At 53.1% G+C, this 16,993-nt stretch overlaps 1 protein-coding gene across 1 annotated transcript in view; it reads right to left on the bottom strand.

Annotated features, from left to right (window-relative positions):
• Nucleotides 1-16,787, bottom strand: part of PADI2 (peptidyl arginine deiminase 2) — a 52,737-nt gene extending 35,950 nt beyond the window's left edge. Inside the window, exons 1-3 of the mRNA XM_032759064.2 lie at nt 16,600-16,787; nt 2,171-2,354; nt 295-367 (exon numbers count right to left, since the gene is read on the bottom strand). Of these exons, the coding sequence (XP_032614955.1) occupies nt 295-367; nt 2,171-2,354; nt 16,600-16,691 (349 nt within the window). The 5' untranslated portion in view covers nt 16,692-16,787. The remainder of the gene's footprint in view (nt 1-294; nt 368-2,170; nt 2,355-16,599) is intronic.
• Between the last annotated feature and the right edge of the window lie 206 nt (nt 16,788-16,993).

The following is a 16,993-nucleotide window of genomic DNA, read 5'->3' as shown; positions in this document are numbered from 1 at the left end:
ACACACTTGCCTTTTTCTCTTTTAGGGCCCACAGAGCCTGGGAAGGGGACCTTGACACTGGGGGGGAATTGCTGATGGATCAGGGAGTGCCTCTTCCTGCAGATAAGCCCCCACCCCAGTACAGAAGGGCCGGGGTGGGGCACATGTGACATCCCTCCCCAGGCCTGTGCTATTCAGAAGAAGCTCCAAGTGCCAGGTCAGCCACACTGAGAACAGCCTAAGTGCCCCAGAGAAGGACAACAGTGCCAGGCCCTGGGTGATGAAGGCACTGAGACAGCAACCATGCCAACTCACCAATGGCCGTGAGGAAGAGCCCCGCCTGGTCGATGGGAATGCTCCCTTCCTCGTCATAGTAGTTGACGGTGACCTTGGTGGGAAGGGGGCACATTGGGGTAGAGAGAAAAGAGAGCAGAGATCACAGATCACAAGCAGGAAAACCTGAAGCAACTGCTGTCCCTCACAGCTTGTCAAGCCAACCCTCTCCAAGCATCAGAACCCTCTCCTCCAGGAAGCACTCCTGGGTTGGTGGGCGGTTTCCCTCAGGTAACTAACTAGACTGTGGACTCCCCTCCTACTGGCTGAGAGTGCAGTTAGGATGCTGTCTGCCTTCCCGTGCCACTGTGTGCATTCTGCTGCCTGGGGTCCCCCATATCTGCCATGTTGCACAACTAGTGCCCACTGAGAGGACAGGGCTGAGGCTATTTTCTCTGGACCATGTTCAGTGCCATCACTGTGATGGGGCACATGGTAAAGTTCATAATTACAGAACCAAGCAAGGAGACAGTTCTGGTCTCAGCCTCACCACTTGGGCAAATCACCCATGGACGTTCAGCACCCCATTTTACAGATAGACCAAGGACACTTGTGACTGTAAGCTCCAATGATTCGATGGTTCTGAGCCTCTAAACTTTCTATCACTCAGCTGTCTATAATTTTCATCCTTTATGAAGCCACATTCCATGGTCTAACCCCACAACATGCACGCGACTACCAAGCACTGGAAATGTGGCTATTCTGGACGGAGATGTGTTATAAGGTGTAAAACTCACACTAATTTTAAACTTGGTATGGAAAAAGAATATAAACTACCAGCCTGTGCAATATAGTAAGACCTGTCTCTAAAAAAAAAAAAAAAAAACTAGCTGGGCATGATGGCAGGTGCCTGGAGTCCCAGCTACTCGGGAGGCTGGGGCAGGAGGACTGCTTGAGCCCAGTAGCTTGAGGTTGCAGTGAGCTATGATTGCACCACTGCACTCCAGCCTGGGCATCAGAGTGAGATCCTGTCTCTTAAACAAACAGGCCAGGTGCGGTGGCTCATGCTTGTAATCCCAGCACTTTGGGAGGCCAAGGCGGGTGGATCACAAGGTCAGGAGATCGACAGCATCCTGGCTAACACGGTGAAACCCCGTCTCTACTAAAAATACAAAAAAAAAAAAAAAAAAAAAATTAGCTAGGCGTAGGGCGGGCATCTGTAGTCCCAGCTACTCTGGAGGCTGAGGCAGGAGAATAGTGTGAACCTGGGAGGTGGAGCTAGCAGTGAGCCGAGATCGCGTCACTGCCCTCCAGCCTGGGTGGCAGAGGGAGACTCCGTTTCAGACAAACAAACAAAAAACAAACAAACAATTTTGTTAATTTTTTTATATTGATGGCATGTCAAAAGATAATATTTTGATAGATGGGGTTAAGTAATATATATTAAGACAATTAATTTCACCTGTTTCTTTTTGCCTTTTTTTTTTTTTTTGAGACGGAGTCTTGCTCTGTCGCCCAGGCTGGAGTGCAGTGGTGGGATCTCGGCTCACTGCAAGCTCTGCCTCCCGGGTTCACGCCATTCTCCTGCCTCAGCCTCCTGAGTAGCTGGGACTACAGGTGCCCGCCACCACGCCTGGCTAATTTTTTGTATTTTTAGTAGAGACGGGGTTTCACCGTGTTAGCCAGGGTGGTCTCGATCTCCTGACCTTGTGATCCACCCGCCTTGGCCTCCCAAAGTGCTGGGATTACAGGCTTGAGCCACTGCACCCGGCCTCTTTTTGCCTTTTCAATTTGGTTACTGCAGAACTGAAAATGACACATGGCCCACATGCAGTTTCTATGGGACAGGGCTGGTCCACCCTGCCTCTATCCCGGCATGGCCCTGGGCCCGAGGAGGCTGGACTTCCCGCCGTGGTACCTTGTCACTGCTGGCCTCGGTGCTCGCCTGGCTCATGGTGACCCGCAGGGTGGTGCTGGGCGAGAGAAGCCAGCGCTGCTTGCCATTGGTGGCCACCTCCTCAGCCTCCCCATCACGCACCACCTCCACCCACACGCCTTCCGAGTGCTTCAGGCTGAAGGTTTGGGCCCCAGCTGGGGCCGCGCTGTGGGGAGAGATGAGAGAGGGTTAGGGGGAGCCCTGGGGTAGGTGGGATGGGGAGCTTCAAGAGGAGACTCCTGCTTCCAGCACTTTGGGAGGTCAAAGCCCGAGAATCACTTGAGCCCGGGAGTTTGAGACCAGCCTGGACAACAGTGAGACCTTGTCTTTACATAAATTAAAAAATTAGCTGAGCATTCTGGTGCACGCCTGTGGTCCCAACTACTCAGGAGACTGAGGTGGGAGAATTGCTTAAGCCTGGGAGGTTGAGGCTGCAGTGAGCTATGATTGTGCCACTGCACTCCAGCCTGAGCAACAGAGCAAGACCCTGTCTCTTCTTTTTTCTTTTTTTTTTTTTTTTTGTGTGTGAGACGGAGTTTCACTCTTGTTGCCCAGGCTGGAGTGCAATGGCACGATCTCGGCTCACTGCAACCTCTGCCTCCCAGGTTCAAGTGATTGTCCTGCCTCAGCCTTCTGAGTAGCTGGGATTACAGGCGTGCACCACCACAGCTGGCTAATTTTGTGTTTTTAGTAGAGATGGGGTTTCTCCATGTTGGTCAGGCTGGTTTTCAACTCCCGACCTTACGTGATCCACCCGCCTTGGCCTCCCAAAGTGCTGGGATTACAGGCGTGAGCCACCGCGCCCGACTCTTTTTTCAAAAAAGAAGACTTCTGGAGGGGCAAGGCTGCAAGGGCCCCCCCCCAGGTAATCTGATCTGGGAGACCCCAAAGGAGCCGGCTGCATTGCAGTCACCTGGCTGTGAAGAGGACGTGTGTTGAACATGAAATTTCTTGGGCCAATCTTGCACCTCCTGAGTCTGAATGTTCGAGGGTGGGGCCTGGGGATCTGAATTCTTAACAAACTTCCTAGTGCCTCTGATGGGCGGCCAGTTTGGGGAGCCACAGGGTCCTGCGAAGGTGGAAGATGGAGGCCCGGGCAGGAATGAATTTGCTCCACTAGCAGAGCTGGGCCTGGAACCCTGTCTCCCTGCCCAGGGTCGCTGAGTAAAGTGCTGAGTCCTCACAGGGATGGAGCCCAGAGCCTGGGTCCTAACAGGGCAGAGGTAGGGTGTCTCTTGTTACAAAGATCCCTTCCTTCCTGCCACAGCTTTCTTGCCACCTGACATCCCCCACCTTCTGAGTCATTTCTTGGGGTTCACAAGTGGTTTTCCATTGCAAAGGAAATACTTTTGGAATTCTTGAATTCCGAAATTCAAGAATTCCAAAAGTATTTCAGAGCAGGAGAACAAATTGGTGTGATCTGGCTGCTGTGTACTGAATGTTTGTCTCTCCCCAAATTAGCATGCTGAAGCCTTCACCCTCAGTGTCATGGTATTTGGATAGAGAGCTTTTAAGAGGTAATTAAGGTTAGATGAGGTCATAAGGGCAGGCTGCTTTTTCTTTTTCTTTTCTTTTTTTTGAGATGGAGTCTCACTGTCTCCCAGGCTGGAGTGCAGTGGCGCAATCTCAGCTCATTGCAACCCCTGCCTCCCGGGTTCAAGCGGTTCTCCTACCTCAGCCTTCTGAGTAGCTGGGATTACAGGTGCCCACCACCACATCTAGCTAATTTTTGTTATTTTTAATAGAGACGGGGTTTCGCCATGTTGGCCAGGCTGGTCTTGAACTCCTGACCTCAGGTGACCCACCCACCTCAGCCTCCCAAAGTGCTGGGATTACAGGCGTGAGCCACCCTGGCCAAGGGCAGGCTTCTAATCAAATAGGAGAAGAGAGATGAGAGAGGAGTAGGAGGAGCAGCAAGAGAGGGAGGGATAGGTAGATAGAGATCTCTCTCCACGGACTGAGGAAAGACCATGTGAGGACGCAGTGACACATTTGCAGGCCAGGAAGAAAGCCGTCACCAGAACCCTACCATGCCGCCACCCTGATCTCGGACTTCCAGCCTCCAGAACTGTGAGAAGATGAATTTGTTTTTAAGCCACCCCGTCCATGGTGTTTTGTTGTTGGCTTAAGGAGAGGTGACAGGAAGCACAGGGGACTAAGGGAGGAAGGCGCCTAGGGCTGGAGGCTTTGCTAAATCCAGCTATTGGTCTGAAGGCCCAAGAGGGCTCAAAGGGACTTAGGTGGGATTCTCATGCAATTTGTGATAAGACATAGGTGTAAGCCCTTCTCAAAGGCACAGCTGCTATTTTGTGGGCCTGGCACTCTTGGGTTCCAGGAGTTCTCAACTATGGCAGGCATCAGGATCATCAGGGGTGCTGTTTAAATCTATAGGGTGTTTTTCTTTGAAGGTGCTGTTTAAATCTATAGGGTGTTTTTCTTTGTAGATTTGTGGATCCAGTCTCTGGAGAGGCTGGCCGGCATGGCAGAGGCTGAGGGTGCTGGGGCAGCTAAAGATGGAAACAGTAGCCAGGGTTGAATGACAGGTGTAGGCCAGCGGCCATCAAGCGCAGCAGCAGTGGCTGGGGTGGCGGCACCCGGAGGTCTTGTCAAAACACAGACTGCGGGGCCCCATCTCAGAGCGTCCGATTCAGGAGGTCTGGCACGGGGCCCGAGAATCTGCATTTCTAACTTGCTTCCAGGAACTGTTGATGCTGCCGGTTCCAGTACCACACTTTGAGAACCACTGGTCCAGACAATCAGCACTGCGGTCCACTGCTCAGAGCCCTGGGCTGGCCAAGGCCGTGAGCATGAATCTGTAGAGGCTGCTGTAGAGGCTGCCGGGCAGCGAGCGTCTCTCTGACCTGGGCCACAGACTTCAGGGGCTACGGGCAAAGACTACTGGTCTTGGGCTCTGGCAGGAGAGTGGAGAAGAACTCAGCAGCCTGTGGCCAGTGCTGGGAGAGGAGCTCAATGAAGACACCCCAAGGTCATTCTAGTTCTTGTCCTGCCCCCTTCCAAACTCTGCAGCCTGTCCTGGGATGATGTGAGACTGGACACTTCTTGGTCATGGCCTGCTGTCCCCTCTCCGCATCTATCTTTTTTTTTTTTTTTTTTTGAGGAGGAGTCTCTCTCTGTCACCCAGGCTGGAGTGTAGTGGCGTGATCTTAGCTTATTGCAACCTCTGTCTCCTTGGTTCAAGCGATTCTCCTGCCTCAGCCTCCGGAGTAGCTGGGATTACAGGTGCCTGCCACCATGCCCGGCTAATTTTTGTATTTTTAGTAGAGTTGGGGTTTCACCATGGTAGCCAGGCTGGTCTCGAACTCCTGACCTCAGGTGATCCACCCGCCTCGGCCTCCCAAAGTGTTGGGATTACAGGCGCACCTGGCCACATTCATCATTAAGAGGGGCACAGAGTCTGGACAAAAGCCCTGGACTAAGGGTGCACGTGCAGAGGACCTGGGTTTAAGTCCAGTTTTGCCCCTGACTTGAGGGGGTCTGCACCTTCTGAGTGTCCATCTGTTAGTCCCTACGCCTCAGGTGGACTACCACCCTCCTGCCCACAGCTCTCGTCTCCCACTCCTCCTAGGGCTGGAGCCACATTTTGCTGAATGGTGTTGCCACATGGTACCTGCCCTCCTTTGGGTTATAAGTCCCCTGAGGGCATGGTCTGGCCTCTCCCATCCTCATTCTTCAGAGCCTAGCACAGCGCTTGGCCCATCATACACCCAAGCAAAGAAGGCAGAGGTGAGTGGGACGGAAGGTGAGCCGTTCCCAAGGAGAGGTGTGAGTACACACCCTGGATGCTTTAGGTGGCACAGGGAGGAACAATCTAAAAGAAGACTTATGTATTTATCAAACACAGTATCTTTTTATGGTGACTGATAAAGTCTTGCCATTTATGGTAATGCTATAAAATCTCTGTTTAAAATAAAGTTATTAAGAAAAATGTGAGCTGGGTTAAAGAAGAGTTAATAGTGCGACAGGTTGAAGATGGTTTTGGCCAAAGCCATGAGAGTCTGGGAAACTATGGCCTCAGTCTGGGAAGCATTCCTCTCCTGCAGGTCTCAGCTTTGCCCATCAAATTGCTGGGTGGCCTTGGGCCAGGGACTTTCCCTCTCTCAGTTTCATCCAGTGTTAGGTGAGAGGATGGAACCAGAGCAGAGGTGGCTGAGTCCAGAGAGTGCAGAGGAGAGGCCCTGGGCAAAGGGGTGAGGAGGAAGGCTCTAGGAAGCTGGGGATGGCTGGGTGCGGTGGCTTATACCTGTAACCCCAGCACTTTGGGAGGCTGAGGTGGGTGGATCACTTGAGGTCAGGAGTTCAAGACCAGCCTGGCCAACATGGCAAAACCCTATCTCTACTAAAAAAAAATACAAAAATTAGCCGAGTGTAGTGGCGTGTGCCTGTAGTCCCAGCTACTCGGGAGGCTGAGGCAGGAGAATCACTTGAACCTGGGAGGCGGAGGTTGCAGTGAGTTCAGATTGTGCCACTGCACTCCAGCCTGGGTGACAGAGCGAGACTCTGTCTATAAAAAAAAAAAAAAAAAAGGCTTGGGATATCTCCACTGGATTCCTGCCACTCCCCTCCCCACCTTAACCAGAGCCACTACTACTATTATCATTTATTTATTTATTTTCTTCAACTGAGACAGAGTCTTGCTCTGTCACCCAGGCTGGAGTGCAGTGGTGCTATCTCTGCTCACTGCAACCTCCGCCTCCTAGGTTCAAGTGATTCTCCTGCCTCAGCCTCCCAAGTAGTTGGGACTACAGGTGTGCACCACCATGCCTGGCTAAATTTTGTATTTTTAGTAGAGACGGGGTTTCACTATGTTGGCCTGGCTGGTCTTGAGCTTCTGACCTCAAGTGATCCATTCGCCTAGGCCTCCCAAAGTGCTGGGATTACAGGAGTGAGCCACCACGCCTGGCCCAGAGCCACTATTATTTCATCTGGTTTTATATATTGAGATTCTGCACACATTTCTATTTAGGAAAAAATGTTTTACAAGATGATCTCTTACGACCCTGACTCAGTTACTGTAAGTGATGCTGCCTGCCCGCCTTCATTCCTCTGGGCCAGAGAGAAACCAAAAGAGGCCTCAGAGGCTCCAGAGGGTTAACGTCCAGCCCACATTGCAGCTCCAGGGCCCCACACCCTTCTATTCCCCAGCACCAGCCCTGCTCTGAGCTGAGCAAACAGCTATTCTTGGAGTGGCCCTGGGCAAAGCAACAAAGGGGCCCATTGTGCCCCTGCAGATCCTGTTGGCTGCCTTCCTCCCCAGGAAGAACACTTTAGAATCCCTCTAGCAGAAACCCGAGCGCCAGGGGCTTCAGGCACCTGGATTGTCCCTGGAGGCTGCAGAGAGGGGCCCAGGACAGTATTGAGGGAAAGGGAGGGGGCTTGGGGGTGGTCATGACCTTCTTGCTTATTAGAGAGAGGCTAAGGACAGCATGGATGGAGGGACAGGCTGCCAATTCCTGTGGCCACGTCTCTTCTGCCTACCACGGAATCCCAGAACCCAGGACATGGTTACGCTCAATGTAGTCTTTGGCAATACGTGAATGAAGGCACCTGCCCTTCTTGGCTTTCCAAGCTGTATTACACAAGTGATTTAAAAACAAAAAACAAAAAACAAAAATCAGGTCATTTGCTTTCTTGAAAATATTCACTGGCTCCTCAGTGCCTACCCATACAAGAATATCCAAACTCTTCATCCTGGTGTTGAACTAGGGGCATTTGGCCATTGCAACTCAGCTTGACTCTCTGGTTTCATTTTCTGTGGTTCCTTCCACCACTTCAACTCCCTGCATTGTTCCGTCTACTGTGCATTTTGACATATGTCGTTCCTTTTACCAGCAAGACTTTCTCCTGACTTCTCTGCCTGGCAAATGTCCATCTCTCCTTGAAGACCTAACTCAATCCATTTGCCCCCACAGTTACTGGCCCTTTTGGCAGTTCACTCCTTGAAGGTAGGGATTGGATCTTCTTGTTTGTTTGTTTGTTTGTTTGTTTCAGCACCTGGCCTAGTATGGGCACACCGTAAGTGTAAATGTTTGCTGCAGGAGGGCTGGAGGAGGAGGGCTTACTTATATGGTCATTCATTCACTCAACATGTATTTACTAAGCACTTAACAATGATGTGCCAGGCACAGTTCCAGGCATTGAGGGGTAGATTGGTGAAAAAGCGAACACATTCCCAGGGCCCATGGAAAAGACAGACCTTTTTTTTGTTTTTTTTGAGGCAGAGTCTTGCTCTATTGCCCAGGCTGGAGTGCAGTGGCATGATCTCGGCTCACTGCAATCTCTGCCTCCCGGGTTCAAGCGATTCCCCTGCCTCAGCCTCCTGAGTAGCTGGGATTATAGGAGCCCAGCACCATGCCTGGCTATTTTTAATTTTTGTATTTTTTAGTAGAGACGGGGTTTCACCATGTTGTCCAGGCTGGTTTGGGACTCCTGACTTCAAGTGCTCTGCCTGCCTCAGCCTCCCAAAGTGCTGGGATTACAGGTGTGAGCCACTGTGCCTGGCCAGAAAAAACAAACTTTCAATGGATTACATGATTACAGCTGTGATAATTGCTATAAAGGAGAAGGAGAGGGTGCCACGAGGCCCCAGCCTGGGGTTCAAGGAGGGATTCCCTGAGGAAGTGGCATTTGAACTAAGGTTTAAACTTTATACTCTAAAGGATAGGAAGGAATTAATTACACCATTGCACTGCTGATTGTAAAAAAAAAAAACAACAAAAACAATTAAACCAGAGATTCTTAAATTTGAGTGTGCATTACCACTACCTACAGGGCCTGCTAAAATACAGGTGAATGGGCCCAGTCCCTGAGTTTCTGATCTATCGACTGTGGGGTGGGAGCTGAGAAACTGCATTTCTAACAAGCTCCCAGGTGATGTTGATGCTGCTGGTCCCCCACAGTTTGACAAGCACTGAGTTGGACAAGGGAGGAGAGGAAGAGGAGCAGAGATTTCCAAGCAACAGGACAGCTTGCGTGATGGCCCGAGGTGGGGGTTAGTCCTGCATGCTCGAGAAGCTGGAAAGAGGGGAGTGTGTCTGGAGTTTGTGAGCAAGGGGGAGGGAGAGTGGTGGGAGCAGGGGTTTTAGATAACGGTGAGGAGCTGGCCTTCCTCTGATTGTAGAGGGAAGTCACTGAAGGTTTCTCAGCAGGGGTGGTATGATCGGTTTTGTGCTGTAGATAGATCATCCAGAGTGCACGGTCACCCAGAATGCAGGGTGGGGGATGGATTTCAGGAAAGCAACAGAGGAAGTGGGGAGGAGGTGGCTGCAGCTGCCCACGTGAGCGATGATGGTGTCTTGGGACCAGACAGTGGCTGTGGAAATGGAGAGAAATGGCCACTCGGTTGGTGTCAAACAAAGGACATTTGCCCAGTCCCACACATGCTTTGTGGTCTCTAGGAGCCATGGGTCCTCGCTGGTCTTGGCTCAGTCAGTGGGGAGGGTCACTGGCTTGGCCTTGCAGGGCTGGGGTGGCTCACCAGCCCCAGAATTGAGGGCATGAAGTGCCTACTCCTTGCTGGCATCTGGCTTTCTTAGCTTGCCCGCCTGGCCTGGGCCTCATTAACACCAGCTGGGGCTCATCCCCAGAGTGACCCCAGCTCCTGGCAGCCTGGGTGTGACATCCTGCTCTTGGGGCTTTAGAAGAGTCTTGGGGGGGGAGTCGTGGGTGCCAGCCTGGCATGCAACCCCATGGCGAGCAAGAGGCAGGCAAGGACCACGGGGAGAATGACCTCAGTCCAGACCTCACACCTGGTGCTAGGCATGGTGGTGGCTGGGGCCCTGTGGGTGGGCAGCTGCCCTGAACAGGGATCAGTGGAGGCAAACCATGACGTCTGCCTTCAGCCAGCTTCCCTCACCACCTGGTGCATCCAGCTGTCCCGGGCCTCTCCTTAGGGAAGAAACAATCTGATCTATAGCCACTCCTCTCCTCAGAAACCTTCAGTGACTCCCTGCTACTTACACAACAAAGTCCAATGTCTGAACAATGCATTCGAAGCCTGGTTAGAGCTCATTGACCCTCCAGCCTTATACTCCAGGCCTCTGAAGCTGTGCCTTTTCTGTCTCTGTGTGCCCCAAATTTCCTGCCAGTTATCTCTGCCCCTGAGTGGCATGTTCTTGGTCTCACTCTGAACCCCAGTCCATCCTTCAAGACCCAGCTCAATTGCCACCTCTTCCAGGAAGTCATCCCTATCTCATCAGCCAGAATATATCTCTCCCTCCATTTATTGGTGTCTCAAACAACACTTAATAAATGCAGTTCTACATTTCTTTCCCATAAGTACTATGAACTCTTTGAGGACAGGGATCAGGTCTCATTATTACTTGTTTTCAAAATAAACTCAATACAAATACATAACAATTTACTATTTACTATTATTATTATTATTATTATTATTATTATTCTAACCACTAGACCACCAGGGAACTGAGTATTCATTATGTTTCAGGCACTGTACCAAGCCCATGGCCCACATGACCTCAGTCCGTTCTTTCGATAACCCCATGAGGCCCATACCACTGTGATTTCATTTTACAGATGAGCACATTGAGGCCCCTAGAGGGCAAGCACCCGGTTCAAGTCTCAGGGACAGTCATGGCCGAGTGTGAGGGGAACTCAAGCTCTCTGAGACCTGGGCCTGGCTGCCCCCTCCCTGGGAGAGAATTCAAAGTCTGGAGTCTTCCCTGAGGTCCCCCAGGTAGGTGTGCCTGGTGTGGGGCAGAGGGGAGGGTCAGGCCTGGCTCTGAAGAGGACCGAATGAGAGCCCCTTACTTATTTCACAGGTGGGAGTCTGAGACTCAGAGAAGGGACACTAAAGACTGGCTTCCTGTCCTGGGCTCTTGGGTCAATGACAGAGAGAAGCAAGCCTGGGCCCATCAAAGCCTCTGGGTGCAAGGTCTGGCGTGGCTGGGCAGGAGAGAGCTGCTTTCAAAAGCTGCCTCCTCCAAAGTGCAGCAGGTGTGTCTGGTCAGCTAGGGGTGGGCACTGGGGTGAACCCCTGCCACTGTGCTCCCATCCCAACTCAGGGCCCTGCAGTCGACGAGGGAAGGTCTCAGGGACCCCAGCTATGCAGGGACTGTGGGCCTGGTTCTCCTTAGAACACTCCCAACCCCAGGAAACTAGTCTGAAACCAGAGCCCTGGAGCAACTCCTGGCAAGGCCTCCCGTTTGGGGTTGAGGGCTCTGGGTGCTGTTCTAATTTATGGGCCACCTGACCTGGCCTGAATTCCTCCCACCGTCATTCTCTCAGGAGAAAGTGCTGCTCGGGCCAAGCGTGGCCACATGCCCTTGTCCTTCCACAGGCCCATCCAATGGTGCCTGTCCCTTGAGGCTGGGGGTGGGGAGCTCAGCCCCACGACAGGCCAGTCCACAGGCATCACAGGCCTCATTCATTCATTCATTCATTAATCCAGGGAGCCCTTCATTGACTCCAGGGAGGACCACGAACAAGGAGGAGGCACACCTGAAACACAAGTGCCAGGAGGGAAGCCCGGCAGAGCAGGCAGGGGCCTGGGCTGTGCACCCCACAGTCTACCGGCTGTGCCATCCTGGACAAACATTCCTTCCTTCAGTTTCCCCAACTGCAAAAGGGGGGGCAATCATCATACCTAACTCACAAAGTTGTTGCAAGGCTTAAATACGTAAGTTATTACATGCCCGTGAGATGGAGCATGCAAAGTGTTGAGAAGGCTGCACTAAATAAGTGTTCAATAAATGTAAACTAGTAATATTAAGAAACGATGAGAAGTTGTGCAAAGAAAAAAATGTGATGAAACAGAGTTCTTGGGACTCAGGGTAGGGCACCACAACATGAGGTAGTCAAAGAAAGCTGCCTGGAGGAGGTGACACTGGAGCTGAGACTTGACTGATGAAAGTCAGGCTTGTGGGGATCTGGGGGATGGTGTTCCAGGCAGAGGGAACAGCAACTGCAAAGGCCCTGAGGTGGGAATGAGCTTGGCGCAGCCAAGGGCTAACAGCATCCACAAAGCCAGTGTGGCCGGAATGGAGTGTGTGCTGAGGAATTGCTAGGAGAGGAGATCAGTGAGGTGGGGCCTGGCACACCATGGGGAGGGGAGCCCATAGCACCCCAGGCCCCCATCACAGCAAACTGGATCTCAGACTCTCCTGGCCTTTGTCCTAATGACACTTTTTAAAAAAGCAAATACATCTCTAGCCTTCACACCAACCAAGAGACAGAAAGTCTGGGAGTGAGTTTGTGCCAAAGTCTAGGAGTGCCTGCCTGATACCTTCTTCCTATCTTCTGCCAGCGAGTTATGGGCAAATTATTACTATTTACTTGATATTGCTATCTGACATTTATCTTCTTTATCTCTTCTACTGGGACAATGGCTGGTCAGCCTCTGCCTTGGGGAATCCCAGGGAAGGGAATCCTCCCACCTCCACCTCACAGACACAGCTGGAACCTCTGCACAGGCAAAGGGACAATGTTAACATCATTCCAGTGTGCTGAAGCTCCTGCAGACCTCAGGATCTGGATCCTGGCCCCTGTCCACCAGGGAGGAAAAGAAGAGCCCTGCCTTCTGGAGAACTCTCGCTGGCAGAGGCGTAAGCCGAGGGAGGGACAGAAGAACCCGTTCCCAAGGCCCAGCTTGTGGGCAGAGAGTGACCACCCTGCTACCTACTTTACTCCAAGGCTGTCGTCTCTCTAATCCTTCCAGACTCTGGGAGTGTCCATGCCTCCAGGGCTCACAAGAGGTGGGTGGCCAGGATGAAATCAACCTAGGGACTCCCTCTGTGCCCTCTCTCCGACTTCAAGCCCAAATCAGATGGGGACCCAGGCCAGTCCCACTGAAGAAGTGACTGTCGGCTAAAGGGACCACCGGAGGAGATTGTGTGGGCCAGGTGTACCTGTGCCAAGACTAAGATGAGTATATTTGGGAAGAGCAGAAGGAAACAGTGAGTATCTTTAACAACAATCACAAAGTACAATTTCTAAGAAACACCCTACTTCCTTCTTTCTGTGTATCTATTCATTGCTTGCTGGAGACTAGCAGTCAGAATGAGGCTAGGTCAAGGCATCCATCCCCAGGGGGGCCAGTTTTGCTGGGAGAGCGTGTGTGGCCCAGAGCACCCCTGCCCATGGTGGCCTGGATGACCCCTCATGGGGCAGCAAAGTGGTCAATTGTTCATCACTGTGACCCTGAGTGTACAACTTCTGTTGAACACAAGATCCTTCCTCTTGTTCTCTGATCGACCCCCATTTGGGTCAGTGGAGGCTCAGAGAAGTGAAGCGATTTGCTCAAGGTCACACAGCCTGTGGATGGAAGCTGGTAGGGCAGTGCCTGCCAGGACCACAAGGTCTATTGAGGAATGGGGCCGGGGAGGCCCCTGCTATGTGTCTGGAGGGGAACAGGCTGTGCCAGCATCACAGGAAAGGGAGCCCAGAGCCCCTGGGAAAGGGAGTGGATGCGAGGCCGGTTCGCTCACCTTTGCGACTCAGAAGGAGTGAGGGTCAGGATGCCACTCCCTAATTAACTGGGCCCAGCACCCCCGGGCCTTGTTCCTTGGGGTCTACTTGGAGGCTCTGGGGGCATCACTTGGGATCTTGAGCCAGGATCTGTGTCTGGGCAGCAAAGGACTCAGGGAAGAGTGGAGGGCCAAATGGGAGTTGGTGAAGTCTCTGGGGACAGTGGGCTCGTGGCCAGGGTGGAAGAGACACAGGCTGAGAGGGCCGTCCAGTTCAACCTGCTGGTTTTAGGGTCACGTACGACAGAGTGTGGGATAAGAGCATGAGTTCTGAGTCAAACAGATCTGGACCTGAGTCCTGCGTGACTCTGGACAAATGGCTTCATCTCTCTGAGCCTTACCTTCCTCATCTGTAAAATGGGATGATCAATGAACCCTCCAGGGTCTATGGTGAGGAAGAAAGGAGGTGGTGGGTTCAGTTCATAAGTGCCCACTAATACCTCCTCCTGTTATCAATACTGGCAGTTGCTCTCATTACTACAGGTAATTCGAGTCACAATAGCAGTAACAACTCAAGCTCCTTAGTCCTGGAAGAGGCTTCCTTCCACTGGACCAGTGAGTCTCAACTGGCTGTGACTTCGCCCCCCTGCCAGGGGACTGCTGGCACTGTCTGGAGACATTTTTGGTTGTCAAAATTTTGGAGTTGCTACTGGCATCTAGGGGACAGAGGTCAGGGATACCACTAAACATCCCACTGCAACAAAGAAATATTGAGCCCAAAATGCAATAGTGCTGAGGTCGAGAAACTCTGCACCAGACCTGTGCTGTCCAGGACAGTGGCCGCCAGCACGGTGGCCAGTGAGCACCTGAAATGCACTCAGTCTACGCTGAGATGTGCTGAAGTGTAAAATGTATACCGGATTACAAAGACTTAGCATGAAAAAAAGGAAGGTAAACCATTTCCTTAATAATTTTTATATTGATTGCGTGTTGAAATGATAATATTCTAAAATATTGGGTTAAACAAAATATATTATTAAAATTATGCCTGCGGTTTTAACTTTAAAAAAATGTGGGCTACTAGAAGATTTAAAATGCAATTGTGGTTTTATTGTGGTTCAAACTGGACTTTTCTGGACAGTACCGGTCTAGAGCGCACTGCCCCTCTCTACGGTGGTAGAGAACCTTAAGTGCCGGTGGGGGTGAGGGTCTTTGTGGTCGTTGAGACAGGACAAGGGGAATCGTCACACTGCTGCTCCCTGCTAGAGGGAGGCTGAGTCCACATCTGCCCCACTCCCTGCCCCTACCCCAGCTGGGCCTCTCTTTGCCAGGATAGAGCGATGGCAGGGGGCCTGAGTTAGAACCCTCCTTTGCTCCCCACCCCCGACTGGGAGGCTCATGCCAGCCTTTCAGGCGGCACCAGCCATGCCCCAGCAAATAAACAGGCGGGTATGGTGACAGCTGAGGCTTAGAGACCTGAGCACTCTGGCTCCACGCCCACTCCCTAGCGGCGCCCAGTTCGGGGCTGGGGGTGGGGAAGGCAGGGGAGCTCTTCCAGCCCACTGGTGCCTGGACTACCCTCCACTGCTGTGTTCTTGTCCTCGGAGACCACCCAGTCCACCTCTGAGGTTTACATGGGAGGCAACTGAAGCCCAGGCCCAGCGGAAGGCAGAGGCTGAGGCCAGGGACAGAGGCATGGAGTGGGTCCCTGATCCTGGGGCTTGTTGGTATCAGTGTGGCCAGTGCCTCTGCAGAGGTGGCGGGAGACTGGTTGGGCAGGTGGGAGGGCGGCCAGGGCTGTGTGGGGAGACACATGATGGGTTGGTGGGAGCCTGGGAGAGGCAGGGTGCTCCAGGTGTCAGGATGATTTGGGAGCCATAAACCACGATGGTGCCTCCGTGTGAGTTCAGCTTGAGGCAGAGAGAGGATAGGGGACCCACCCGGTGTCAGCACAGGGTCCCACCTCAGAGTCCTGCGTGCTCCCTGCCCCCAGCACTGACCCCTCCAACCCTAGCAATGGGGAGGTTTTAAATGCTTGGAATAGAGGGGGCAGATCAAACCCCAGCATAACTCCACCCCTTCATTCACACCAGCCACACCTTTCCAAGGCCCGTCCCATTACTCAGGGAGACAGATCGTTAGACTTGGCTGCTTACTTGGATTTGGGGGAACCGGTAGGGCTCTACCCTACCTTCAGCTGTCTCGGACATCCCGCACTCAACCAAGTTCTTGGACAGAGAGAAGGGGAGGGAGCAGAACTCTGAATCAGTATCCTTTTCCAACAAAGTACCCCGCCATACACCCCAAGTCCCCGTCGTCAGCTGGGTAGAATATTGTCCCTCTGTGGTCTCAGAATGAAGTCAGGGGAAGGCATCTGGGGACACGGAGCTCATGGCCAGTGCCTGGGGACAAGCAGCCACCAGCAGCCCCCACAGGGCGAAATCGGAGCCTGAGTAACCTCCAGGGCCAGATTCAGCCTCAGGGCAACTCCCTTCGGGTCCTGCCCCAGTCCGGCAAGTCTCCGCGGGAACTCCGCTGAACTGGGAGTGGGAAGCAGGAGAGGGGCTGGGTTGAGGTGGGTCCGAGGGGAAGTGATGTGAGGAGGGGAAGTGAAAGGGGAGAGGACAGCAGGGAAGCTGAAGGGGTGTGAGGTCCCCAGGGAGGAGAACTGGAGAGGGCCAGACGGAGGGTCACGGGTGAAAGGGAGGGTCTGCGAAAGGGGTCGTGAGGGAGGTGGGGCTGAGGCTGTGTTAGGGGATCTGGGAGAGTCCCAGGGTTTCAGGAAGGTGGACACAAGGTTCGGGGGTTGTCAGGTTTCTGGGTGAGGTTCTTAGGATTTCTGCGCGCGGGGGACTTGGGATGAGGGACAACTCGGGCTGGACAAAGGCTGTCCACGTCCCCGAGTCTGAGCGCGTCTCAGGATTTCTGGGCGCGAGATCCCGGCCCGGGCATCACGGTGGGCCGGCTCACCTGTAGACATCGGTCCAGAGGTAGGTGCCCAGCACGTACACCGCCTCCACGCGGCTCCCGTACTGCAGCCGCACGGTCCGCTCGCGCAGCATCCTCCCCGCCACAGTGCCGGCGCTCGCTGGTCCGGGGCGGCCGGGAGCACCTGCAGCAGGTGCGCCTTCTCCAGCAGCCTGCGCCCCACGGCCCCGCGCGCAGCCTTATCCAGCGGCCGGTGGGCGGGGCGGCCCGCCCCAGTCCTCTCGCAGTGGGCTGCGGGCCTATCCGTCAAGCGTGGTCCCGCCCCTAACTCGTCCCGCCCCGCTGCGGTCGTGGTGAAGTCATCAGGGACGAGTTTTGTGCTTTCCATGGTCGGTTTCTCATTCTTTCATTCGACAAACCTTCGGTGGGCGCCCAG

Source organism: Hylobates moloch, unplaced genomic scaffold, assembly GCF_009828535.3.
Source record: "Hylobates moloch isolate HMO894 unplaced genomic scaffold, HMol_V3 SCAFFOLD_9, whole genome shotgun sequence".
Lineage (NCBI taxonomy): Eukaryota > Metazoa > Chordata > Mammalia > Primates > Hylobatidae > Hylobates > Hylobates moloch.
This window is presented reverse-complemented; position numbering and strand designations above follow the sequence as displayed.